Raw genomic sequence first — 13,449 nt, forward strand, 5'->3', positions numbered from 1 at the left:
CTTCTAAATGTTTTCTCATGCCTTTTGTAGTTCATCCTCCTCCCCACTTCTGGCTCGAGACAACCACTGATAGGTTTTCTGTCACTGTGGATTAAATTTGGTTTCCTAGAGTTTTGTATAAATGGGACCATATCCTATATACTCTTTTGTATCTAGCTTCCTTTACTCAGCTTAAGGATTTTGAAATTCATCCATTTCGTTGTGTTTATCAGTAAATCATTTCTTTTTATTACTGAGTAGTATTCTATTATGGATATACCACATTTTGTTTATCAACTCACCTGTTGATAGGCACTTGGGTTGTTTCTCATTATTATGAATAATAAGAACATTGGCATGATTGTATGCTTTCATTTCTCTTGGTTAAATACCTGGAAGTGGAATGGCTGGATCACATGGGTAGATGTGTGTTTAACACTTTAAGAAATGGGGAGATCGTTTTTGTTTTGATAAGAATGTACTAGAGCCATTGAGCATTGTTTAAGGAAAAATGTTTAAAAGGCACTTAAGAATGAGTACCAACCAAATAAGGGAGAATAGGGAACATTTACTGAGTAATTATCATTTGTCTAGCACATGGAGTTAAATGCTACATACATGATTTTCAATATGCAAATTTGAGAAGTAAGTGGTATTACTCTTCATTTTTTATAGATGGTGAATGCAAGGGCAGAGAAGTTAACCCACCTAAGGTCATACAGCTACTAAGTGATGGCTTTGAACCTAGGTTTATCTGGTTCCAAAACTCAAAACCACTTCCATTACACCAACAAGCTGTGGAAATGAAGGACATTCCAGCTTCAGAAGTTGAAGGACAAATAGGGGAAATCAGGCTCATTCCTCTATCTCCCAAGTGTGGCAAGCATTGGAACTGTGACAATGCCTGTATAGGTATTGTTTGCCAATAATGACTTTGTTTTGGGTGAGTGGTTGACAGTATGATTTGATATTTATTTGGTATTAGATTATAGAGGACTTGAAAGCCAGGAAGATAAATATACTCTTTTATACATAGTGAGAGGTTATAAATTATTAAAAGGTCAATGATGTGATTAGAAGCTGGATTTAGGAAAATTAGTTGCCGTCTGCTCAGTAGATTGAATGGGACAGATTAGAAGGCCATAAGTTCAGCCAAAATCTGTAATAATTCAGGCATGAGGTAATGAGTTCCTCGATAAGGACTGTGAAACCTAGGAAGAGGGACAGTAGGAAGGAGACTTGAGTGGAATTAACTATTAAGCTTGTTGACAAATCGGATATGGGAGATAAAGTAGAGAGGAATTTTGAAATGGTCTTATGGTTTCTGGTTTTGAAGTGTTGGGAGTTCAGTGGTTTTGGGCTTAAGGTACACTTGGTAAAGCTAATCTGCATGGAGCTCATAACATTGTAAATACAATGTCCTTGCCAGTGGAGGCTCTAGTTTTCTAGACTGCCTGACTCTCAGCATCAGGTGCCACTGAGCTACAGGGTAATTGGTTATTCACTTGTTAAATATGTGAACTGAAGAGGTTTGAGGCTCTAGGGAAGTGGGAAACATTAGCATGCTCATTATAATTGTCAGTTTGACACACATTTTGTATGTGTGAATGCCCAATTTGTTGCTGGTTCTGTAAGAAGCTCTTGTGTACTCAGTTTTTTCTGTAACACATTTGGCCATTGTTCCTTGCTTGCTTTTTTTGGGGCATCTGTGATAAGCAATGTCTACCACCTTGCTCACATTCAGTGTTTTACTGTATGAATTGTGGAATCTTTTGATGTCTCCTTATTGCGTTGTATGTGCTTCCATTTGCTGCTTTTTTGGGGGGGGTGCATATTTGTTATTTTTAAAAATTTTATTATTTTTTCTTATTATGATATGTTAGTCACCATACATTATATCATTAGCTTTTGATGTAGTGTTCCATGATTCATTGTTTGCATATAATACCCAGTGCTCCCTGCAATATGTGCCCTCCTTAACACCCTTCACTGGGCTAGCCCACCCCCCCCCCCAAAACCCTCAGTTTGTTTCTCGGAGTCCATAGTCTCTCATGGTTCATCTCCCCCTCTGTTTTCCCTCCCTTCATTTTTCCCTTCCTTCTCCTAATGATCTCCCTGCTAGTCCTGTGTTCCACAAATAAGTGAAACTATATGATAATTGTCTTTCTCTGCTTGACTTATTTCACTTAGCATAATCCCCTCCAGTTCCATCCACATTGATGCAAGTGGTGGGTATTCATCCTTTCTGATGGCTGAGTAATATTCCATTGTATATATGGACCACATCTTCTTTATCCATTTGTCTGTTGAAGGGTATCTCGGCTCCTTCCACAGTTTGGCTACTGTCGACATTGCTGCTAGGAACATTGGGGTGCATATGTTCCTTCTTTTCACTACGTCTGTATCTCTGGGGTAAACACCCAGTAGTACAATTGCTGGGTCATAGGGTAGCTCTATTTTTAACTTTTTGAGGGGCCTCCACACTGTTTTCCAAAGTGGCTGTACCAACTTGCATTCCCACCAACAGTGTAAGAGGGTTCCCCTTTCTCCACATCCTCTCCAACATTTGTTGTTTCCTGCCTTGTTAATTTTTGCCATTCTAACTGGTGTAAGGTTGTATCTCAATGTGGTTTTGATTTGAATTTCTCTGATGGCTAATGATATTGAACATTTTCTCATGTGTCTGTTAGCCATTCATACGTCTTCTTTGGAGAAGTGTCTGTTTATGTCTTCTGCCCATTTTTTGACTTGATTATTTGTTTTTTGGGTGTTGAGTTTGAGAAGTTCTTTGTAGATCTTGGATAGCGGCCCTTTATCTGTAATGTCATTTGCAAATATCTTCTCCCATTCCGTGTGTTGCCTCTTTGTTTTGTTGACTGTTTCCTTTGCTGTGCAGAAGCTTTTTATCTTGATGAAGTCCCAAAAGTTCATTTTTGCTTTTGTTTCCCTTGCCTTTGAAAGAAGTTGCTGTGGCTGATGTCGAAGAGGTTACTGCCTATGTTCTCCTCTATGATTTTGATGGATTCCTGTCTCATATCGAGGTCTTTCATCCATTTAGAGTTTATCTTTGTGTATGGTGTAAGAGAATGGTCGAGTTTCATTCCTCTGTGTATAGCTGTCCAATTTTCGCAACACCATTTGTTGAAGAAACTGTCTTTTTTCCATTGGATATTTTTTCCTGCTTTGTCGAAGATTAGTTGACCGTAGAGTTGAGGGTCCATATCTGGGCTCTCTATTCTGTTCTATGTGCCTGTTTTTGTGCCAGTACCATGCTGTCTTGGTGATCATAGCTTTGTAGTATAGTTTGAAACCCTTCAGAGTGTAGGGATAGAGGGTACATTCCTCAATTTCATAAAAACCATCTATGAAAAGCCCACAGCAAATATCATTCTCAATGGGGAAAAGCTGAGAGCCTTTCCCTTGAGATCAGGAACACGACAAGATGCCCACTCTGGCCATTATTGTTCAACATAGCACTAGAAGTCCTAGCAATAGTAATCAGACAACAAAAAAGAATAAAGGTATTCAGATTGACAAAGAAGAAGTCAAACTGTCTCTCTTCACAGATGACATGATATGTAGAAAACCTAAAAGATTCCACCCCCAAAATACTAGAACTCATACAGCAATTCAGTAATGTGGCAGGATATAAAATCAATGCACAGCAGTCAGTTGCATTTCTATACACTAACAATGAGACTGAAAAAAGAGAAATTAGGGAATCAATTCCATTTACAATAACACCAAAAACCACAAGATACCTTGGAATAAATCTAACCAAAGGGTTAAATGATCTATACTCTAGAAACTACAGAACTCTGATGAAAGACATTGAAGAAGACACAAAAAGATGGGAAAACATTCCATGCTCATGGATCGGAAGAAAAAACATAGTTAAAATGTCTATGCTACCCAGAGCAATCTATACTTTCAACGCCATCCCGATCAAACTACCCATGCCATTTTTCAAAGTGCTGGAACAAACAATCCTAAAATTTGTGTGGAACCAGAAAAGACCCTGAATCACCAAGGAAATGTTGAAAAAGAAAAACAAAGCTGGGAGCATCATGTTGCCTGATTCCATTTGCTTCTTAACAGTCTATACTCCAACTTTGATTCATTAAAATTTCTATTGAAGTTTTTAGTAACCTTTTTATTTCTAAATCCAGTAGGCCTTTTTCAGTTTTATTTTGTTTGACTACGCTGCAGCACTTAACACTTACTAACCGCTGCCTCCTTGAAACGTTGGTTTTTTTTCTGATTCAGAGACCACACCACCATGGTTTTCTTGGTTTCTTCCCAGGCTTCTTCATGGACTCTTCCTTTTTTTTTTTTTTTTTTTAAGTCAGATTTATTAAGGTACAACTTACATACAGTAAAATTCTCCCTTTTAGTGTACAGTCCTATGAGTTTTGACAAACACATGAGTTTTTTAACCACGACCATAGTTAAGATATAGAGCAGGGGCGCCTGGGTGGCACAGCGGTTAAGCGTCTGCCTTCGGCTCAGGGCGTGATCCCGGCGTTCTGGGATCGAGCCCCACATCAGGCTCCTCTGCTGGGAGCCTGCTTCTTCCTCTCCCACTCCCCCTGCCTGTGTTCCCTCTCTCGCTGGCTGTCTCTATCTCTGTCAAATAAATAAATAAAATCTTTAAAAAAAAAAAAAAAAGAGATAGAGCAGTTCCATCAACCCTAAAAGTTTTCTAGACCCTTTTGTAGTCAACCTCTCCCACTCCTGGCCCATGAAAACCCTAATTTGTTTTCTGTCCCTATGGTATTGTCTTTTCCAGAAAGTCATGTAAGTAGAATCATATTGTATGTAGCTTTTTGAATCTGGCTTGTTTCACTAATCATATTGCATTCGAGATTCATCTCTGTGTGTCTGTTCATTCCTTTTTATTCCTGAATGGCAGTCTACTATATGGATATATGGTTTGTTTATTCAGCAGATGGACGTTTATGTTTACAGTTATTAGTGAGTATGAATTAAGCAACTGTGAGCATTCATGTTTAGGGTTTTATGTGAACATGTTTTTATTTTTCTTGGGTAAATACATATGAGAGGGATTGCTGGGTTTTATGGTTTTATATATAACTTAATAAGAAATGCCCAGTTTATTTTCCAAAGTGCCCTACCACTTTGCATTCTCACAAAAAGGAGAGAGAGACAGAGTGGGGGCGGAGGGGCAGAGGTAGAAGGAGAGAGAGAATCCAAAACAGACTCCCTGCTGATGGTGGAGGCTGATGCAGGGCGCGAGCTCAGGACCCTTAGAACATGACCTGAGCTGAAATCAAGCGTTGGCCGCTTAACCGACTGAGCCACCCAGGCACACCTGCCTCATTGTTTTTTCTTAACTTGCATTGTAATTTTTATCCATTAATTTACAAATATTTGTTGAGTTGCTATTTTGTGCCAAGTACTGTTTAGGCACTAAGGATACAGCAAGGAACAAAGCAGAAAAATCTCTGTCTTCATGGCAGCTTTTATTCTGAAAACTTACAACTCCACTTATCTTTCCTCAGCTCCACAAACATATATCCAGCTGTCTTCTCAGACATATCATTTGAAATACCTCATAGATACCGCAAAGCCAGTAATCTAACACTGAATTCATCATTTCCTGCAATCTGCCCCTCTCGTATTTCTCTTCTTAATGAATGATGTCATATCCACTTAGGAGCTCAAGCTAAAAACCTAGGCAATATTATTTAGGCTTTATTCTCCTCACCTCCCGCATTTAATTACTTATTAAACCCTATTGATTTTACCTCACGAATGTATCTCTCAACTCCCTCTGCCACTTTCCTAGTTCAGACCATCATTAGGTGAGTGCAGTAACTTCCTTACCAGCCTCCCTGACACCAGTCTGCAGTCCATCTACCCTACAAACTTTTGGCCACACTGTACCACCATTCTCTTTCTAAAATGACAAATCTGATTCTTCTCTCCCATGCTTAATACCATATGATTTCACTCATATGTGGAATTTAAGAAACAAAACAAATGAACAAAGGAAAAATAAAGAGATAGCCTAAAAAACAAACTTAAAAGATTTTATTTGAGAGCAAGTAAGAGAGCACAAGTGGAGGGGGGGCAGAGGGAGAAGCAGACTCCCCACTGAGCAGGGAGCCCTATGTGGGCCTCGATCCCAGGACCCCGGGATCATGACCTGAGCCAAAGTCAGACTCGTAACTGACTGAGCCACCTAGGCACTACTAAAAAACAGACTCTTAACTATAGAGAACAAAGAGGTGATTACCAGAGGGAAGATGGGGGGGGATGGGTGAAATAAGTGAAGGGTATTAAAAGTACACTTACTGTGATGAGCACTGAGTAATGTATAGAATTATTGAATCACTATATTCTATACCTGAAGCCAATACAACATTGTATGTTTACTGTACTGGAATTAAAAAACAAAAAGAAAAACCGGATGGCTCTGCATTAACCTCCAGATAATTCCAAATTCCTAACATTACTAAATTTCTAAACGTTGCTTGGCACCTCCTTTGATTAGTTTCTTTAATAATCCTGCAGTGTCCTATACAGATGTGGTAGAACTATTTTAAGTTCGCTGAATGTGCTTCTGCATGTATAATTTACATTTCCTGGAACATCTCTCAACCCCTTTATTGGTACTTATGCCTAGCAAAACCTAACTATCCTCAGTAATTGTCCTACTGGCTAGTGAGATGTTTTCGTGTGTTTTTGAAGTGGGGAAGGAAACTTGCTTAATTAAACTGGTGTTGTTTCTCTTATAATGGTACCACATTGAAGTGAAAATAGGGAACTGGTTGGTCAGAGAACATAACTATTATTTTCATGGCTTAGGATTGGACCTAGTAGATGGCATCAAATCATTTGATTTAATCATATAATAGATATGTATTGAGCACCTACTATGTACAAGAAACTGCTGTGCAGTGCTGTGGTGCATTCAAGGGGAGGCAGTGTCCAGCAATGAGAGGCTCCTTTGGGTCGAGAGTTTCAGTGAGAATTGTCACTTGCTAGGTTAATAGGCATGTTCTGAAGTTCTCGGGGATTCTCTCTCTCTCTCTCTCTCTTTTTTAAAGAAGCAAGGTAATTACCGTCTCAGAGTTGTTATGGCAACCATGATGTAATCTAGGAGAATTTTCTTTTAAACACTTTCTCTCCCTATGGTTAGAAAGTTAGATAAATTATTAAAATTTAAAAAATGGCACAGTAAGCTAACATATTCTTTCTGAGGGATGAGGAGAAGAGATGGAGGTAGTAGGAAAAAGGTAAGTATAGGAAGAAAACTGACTCTCAGTATATAGTTACATTAAGTGGACTGTGACTGATTAGTAGTCCTATATCTCCAGGATTGGGAGTTAGCTCAGGTAATGAAACCAGCTTCTGTTGGCATCATTTAGTGCTTCCAGAATTTTGAGTCTTAACCGCAAATTTTCAAGGGAACTGCACCCTCAGAACTCTGAGGACTTTCTAACCCAAACATAGACAATCCCTCAGCAGATACTAGGGCTGTCAATGTGTGGATCTTCCTGTTACCTATTTATTAGGAACCGATAAGGCAAGCAAAACCTTGGCAACATGACAAAACAACAAGAAATACCAATTGTTTGCCCTGTTCCAGGGACCTGTACTAGGTACTTTACATGCATTTTCTCTTACAATCCTTCGGTAACCAATGAGATTCATAATATTCTTATATTACAGTTGAAGAAATATCTATAATAATTTTTTTAAGACCATATGGCTAGTAGTGGCAGAGCTAGAAGAACTTAGCTTTGGCTTGAGTATTCATATTCTTAATTACGAACCTAAATTATTCCTTGTTTCTTGGGATAAAGACCTATTTTTAGTGATTGTGTGTGTGTGTGTGTGTGTGTGTGTGTGTGTGTGTGTGTGTGTGTGACATTGCTTCAAATTCAGTTTTGGGTATGGAATAGAATTTAAATATAATTAACATTGAATTTTTTATTTTGAAAAATGAGTAGAAATTTTTTGTTCAGTTTTCTCTCATCTTTCAAAGCTTCTGTATTTTAATGGATTTTATTAAATTTTGTAGGCAGTTGAAAAAATGATTCTCTCTGAGCAGAAGGCTACAGTGTTTTATTACCTATTGGAAGATTAGATGTTAATGCCATTCTTTGGCCTTTTAATTTTCAGTAGAGAGCATCAAAGTTAGACATCATCACTCCCAGACAAGGGAATCACTCTCTTTTCCACTGTATGGTCTGAGATTCTCATGGAAATACTATGGTAGGCTCAGGTTTGGTGAACAAAGAGACAGGAAGGATTTCTTAGAGAGAGGTTGAATTTTTGTCATTTTGAATAAGGAAGAGTATATTAGCTCTTAAATGATGATGTTCTGGGACCTAGGCCAGAAGGAGTTTTAAAAGAGTATAAAAGCAGGGGCACCTGGCTGGCTATCAGAGGAGTGTGTGACTCTTGATCTCAGGGTCATGAGTTCGGGCCCCACGTTGGGTGTAGAAATTACTTAAATAAATAAAACTTTTTGTTTATTTTTATTTTTGTTTTATTTTTTTAAAGATTTTATTTATCCGAGAGTGAGCGAAAGAGAGCACAAGCTGGAGGAGGGGCAGAGGGAGAGGGAGAAGCAGACTCCCCGCTGAGCAGGGAGTCTGACAGGGGGCTCAATTCCAGGACCCTGGGATCATGACCTGAGCTGAAGGCAGTTGCTCAACCGACTGAGCCACCCAGGTGCCCCTAAATAAAACTTAAAAAAAGAGTGTAGAAGCGGTTTTTTGTTATTCTCTATACAGTGAATTAGAGCAAGGGTATTTTGTAGATTTGTCTCATGCTTGACAGAAGGCAGAAGGCTCTTTACGTGTTATGTAAAATTAATGTGATACAAGTAGGGCAGGTTCAAGCAAGGTAAGGTGTATAATCATTGGTGGGATGGGGAAATGGTCTTTGAATTATTCCTAAAATTGTCTCTGTCACTCTTCTTTTTTGCTACCATTTGCGGTTTTCTTAGGTCACTGGACCTATTTGGGCTGGGGAGAGCAGCAGAGTACGTAAGAAATTGAATTCCTTATACTTTTCTTGATTTTACCCTTTAACACACTCCCTCTGAACTATGAAGCTGGATGTTCATGCATACAAGTGTATATAATTCCACTCCCGTCTCCTCCCCTACTTAAATCTCAAAGACCATTACATGCAGTGGAATGTTATCCCCTTTCTTGCTGGGTTTTTTGAAGACTCTGTGTGTGTGTGTGTGTGTGTGTGTGTGTGTGTGTGTGTGAGAGAGAGAGAGAGAGAGAGAGAGAGATTGAGAGAGGGAAATTTCAAACCAAAGTCCCAGTTATAATCTTGACACTATCTCTAGATTTTTTCCTTCCCAGAGATAAGTAATATCATCAACACCTAGTGTAGGAAACCCTCTCCCTTGTTCTCTTGGCTAAGGAGTGCAGTGACTAGAAGAAGTTTCCTTCTGGAAATTTACTTTTGTGAACGAGAGACTGAGGACATGGTTTGACTTTGCTTGAAGCAGCCCAGGTAGGCTAGAGGGCATCTTCATTCTAGAACTTTGAGAGTGGGCAGTTAGTTCTTTCCAGCAAGATCCACAGCCTTAGGCTGATATTATTGGCTGTGTTACACATCTTACAGGGTGTTTGGTTGAGTCCCAGTGCTTAGGTATCCACCAGGTGCTAAGAAGGACCAAATTTTTTTGTTCCGTCACTGGAATTTCTTATAAATATGTACTTTCTGTGATTTGAATCCTTAGTGTTTCCACTAGGGAATTGCTCAAAGGCAGCCTAAGAGAAGTGAGATAATTTAAGGTTTTCAAAGAAAAAAGTAACTAAGCTATGAAAAAAATATGGTTTGAATTCTCTTTCCTTTTTTCTCAGGCTGATAAATTTCTACCTGTATTCTGGATTTAAAGACAGGGATTCAATCCAGGAGCACCACATAACCAGAAAGCCTCATTGTTCAGTATTTCATTCAGTATTGTTTGAGTGCCTGCTCTGTACCTGGGCCCATTTCTGCCCTGGATTAGATTACTCTCCCCAGGTTTATTTTCTATCATTCCCTTCCATGTCCTTTTATGTACCTGCCAAATGAGCTACAAAGTGTTTCTCAAAAATATATATAGGCTTTCTCACTTTTGGGCTTTTTTCATGCCATTGTTTTTATCCAGATTTTAGGAGGTATTTCCCCTCCCCCTCTGAACTTCACCTGTTGAAAACCTACCAGTCTTTCAAAGTTGTCTCCTTCATAAAGCTTTCCCTGCTCACCCTAACAGGAAGTGACCTTACCTTCAACTCGTATAGCATTTGGGTTGTACTGTTCTCATGATATTTACTTCCTTGTATTTGTATCCATATTTTCTCTCTCCTATTAGACTGATTATATACTCTGAATCTTCTGTGTTGTTTAGCCTTGTACTTAAAGGCACTCAGTAAATACTTGAATGAGTTAATTTTCCCAGCCTTTTAGTTTTCCAGGGGCTTTTCAATTTTTGCCCTCAACCTAGCCCACAAGTCCTCCTTAGGCTAAGTAACCAAACCTACACTTAGGTTCTTTTTCTCAGTGAAGCCAGGAGTTTTCTGTTTCAGCTGCAGTGGTGTGGAGTACAGTAGCGCCAGCAAGGAATTGTCGCTGCCACACTGAAAGCACAATTCTTTCATTCAAGGCTTTTCTTAATTTCCCTTGTTAGTTTCTAATCAGCCTTGGTGGTGCCAGGAGGTTCTTTCTCGGGAGATCAGGGATGATGTCAGGGTTGAAACTCTGGTCTTTGCCCTCATCTGCCTTTTTTCTGTTCTTTGTCTCACCTCACTTTTTTGTATTTCCTTTTTCCTGTCCCCTCCTACTTATCATATTCTCTTCTACTTCTAACCTCTTCTTTCCATAAGCACTCTGTTTCTTAATATTTGCCTTTTATTACTTTATTATAGAATTGTCAGCTTTTAGGAAAGTTTTGGAGTATTCGTCCCCTTAGCCTAGCAAAATAAAAAAGGAGAGCATTATTTAGGAGTAATAGGTCAGATGCAGTGGAAAAGTAAGGGTCTGTCCAACATAGTTTCTGGCTCTGCATTGGGGTCGCCTAACTCTGGCTGAGCTACTCTCTCCTGGGCTCATAATCAGTGGAATTGTCTATTGCTGCTCCCTCTTTAGTTCTCTGTGTTATATGTTAATACTTCTGCTGGAGTTTAAGTAGACTTTTGGCTTTGTCTCCTTTGTTGCCCCTGCCCTCTCATCTGTATGCATGAAAAATCCATCTGACTTCTTCACACTGTCTCCTTTTGTGGGTTCAGAAAGAATTAAGTCTGAAAGACATACTGGTTTTTGTCCCTTGATCCTTTCTTTCTAGTGTTCAGAATAACAAATGCATCAAGATCTGAAACCAATGCCCCTGAAGTCTTTTTTTCCCCCTAATATGTGAGCAGAATGCTTTCTGAGCAGAATGCTTTGCATCCCCTATTGTTTGACTAGTACCCTTCCTGACCACTTGAAGGTTAGTCTCTCTCTCTTTTTAATACTCTTATGTATTTTTTTTTTAAGATTTTGTTTATTTCAGAGAGAGAGAGAGAGAAAGAGAGCACGAGCAGGAGGTGGGAGAAGCAGACTCCTGAGCAGGGAGCCCGATGATGTGGGGTTTGATCCCAGGACCCTGGGATCATGATCTGAGCCAAAGGGCAGACTCTTAACCTACTGAGACACCCAGGTGCCCCTAGCCTCTTATTCTTCCTCTCCTGAGGCTCTGATCACTCTCCTTGTCTTATGTTCACATATTGCCTTAAACTCAAAAGGGAAAAACTCATGAGATCGTCTACCCACACTCCCCGCTATACCCACAGTGTTGTCTAGAACCTAGTGTTCAAATATTCTTCGTTGCTTGTAAAAGCCACATGTTTGTGCCCCCTTGTCTTTTAGTGGAATTATTATCTACCAGGTAGTCTGATGTGCAAGCCAAGGTGTCATTTTCCCTTTACCTTCCATTTGTCCCCATGTTTTATCATTTATCTGGATTTCTTTTTCTAGTTCATCCATTCTTTTCCATTTTCACTGTGTGGATGCAGGTTCTTAATCTCCTGCTTGAGTGATTGCGAAAGCCTAATCTTATGGTCTTCAGAAGGCTCTCACTGCCTACATAACTACCAAGATTTTTTTTTTTTTAAGATTTTACTTATTTATTTGACAGAGAGAGACAGCCAGTGAGAGAGGGAACACAAGCAGGGGGAGTGGGAGAGGAAGAAGCAGGCTCCTAGCGGAGAAGCCTAATGTGGGGCTCAATCCCGGAACGCTGGGATCACGCCCTGAGCCGAAGGCAGACCCTTAACGACTGCACTACCCAGGCGCCCCATAACTACCAAGATTTTTTTAAAAAAAATTACTAATATGAGGAGTTCATCATCTGCTAAAAGTATCTCAATTTTGGGATAATGGATGTTCCTTTTCCTCACTAAGCCAAATAGGAAATTGGCAAGATAGGACATCGGGACCTTGTTAATTATACACATATGGGGTTGGTATCAGAAATGGCTTCTCTATAAAATAAACCACAAAGTGCTATTAGGTTGAGCTCCCTTTCCAAGTACAATGTTAAATATTTTTATTTTTGTTTGGAGCAGGATTTATAACCATGGCCATTTTAGTTAACATCAAGAATAAAACTAGCCAGTCAGGTGCTGGCCTGAAAAGCAGAAATAATTCTATGAAATTATAGTCACTCTTGTTAGATAAACTTGGCGGCATTGTCAGCAAGATCCTATTGGTAGTGCTTATGTTTTCCTCTTCTCCTTCAGCGCAGACTTTGGATGGAAATTCTGAGCCCCAGGGTGGAGGTGCTTGATAGGATTGTTAGGAAAACCTGTTGTTGCAGTGAGACAATGAGACTGCTACTGTTCTGGGACACCTTCCTGGCTCAGTCAGTGGAGCATGTGACTCTTGATCTTGAGGTCATGAGTTCCAGCCCCACAATGGGTGTAGAGCTTACTTAAAAAATATTCCAAATAAAATTTGACATAGTACTTTAAAAAAGACTGCTACTATTCTTAGTAGTATCTAGAACTTTTGGTTCTTCAGAGCCTTGGCTTTTCCCTTCCTGATTATTTGACCACTTTCTGATGTTGGACCTGCTTAATTGGTTCAGCCATGTATTTTTAAAGTCTAAAAACAGCAAGAAATGAAAAGTTCTCTTCTGCCCATCTGAAAACAGTAGAGGAATAGAATCTATGACATTTAAAAGCAGATTTTCACCAGAGTTATGATAGCTAGAGAATCAGAATTCCAGAGAATTCTGCACTGGGAAAATACAATTTGGAACTCCTCTAAGAATCAACACTAAAATGAAAGCAAGGGTCTTGTTTCATTTAATAAGGAAAGAAACTTGTGAGTATTAACTGATACAGTTTTGCTCAAGGGTTTGAGGTCACTTGGCTCACATGCAGCTCAGCTTCCTCCTGTTCTCAAGGTCTAGGTTTGTGGCTACTTAAGTTAGAAGCAGAAAAAACTCTA

General features: G+C 39.4%; 1 protein-coding gene across 10 annotated transcripts in view; it reads left to right on the plus strand.

The window, feature by feature from the left end:
* The window catches only part of UNC13B (unc-13 homolog B), a 233,148-nt gene that overhangs the window by 114,864 nt on the left and 104,835 nt on the right, over positions 1-13,449 (plus strand). For 7 of the 10 annotated variants that reach the window (XM_057313559.1, XM_057313558.1, XM_057313563.1 and 4 more), the window contains one exon: positions 8,963-8,998. The exons of the other annotated variants lie outside the window; for them this stretch is intronic. In XM_057313559.1, the coding sequence (XP_057169542.1) occupies positions 8,963-8,998 (36 nt within the window). The remainder of the gene's footprint in view (positions 1-8,962; positions 8,999-13,449) is intronic. 10 annotated transcript variants of the gene reach the window in all.

Source organism: Ursus arctos, unplaced genomic scaffold (genome assembly GCF_023065955.2).
Source record: "Ursus arctos isolate Adak ecotype North America unplaced genomic scaffold, UrsArc2.0 scaffold_18, whole genome shotgun sequence".
Classification (NCBI taxonomy): Eukaryota; Metazoa; Chordata; class Mammalia; order Carnivora; family Ursidae; genus Ursus; species Ursus arctos.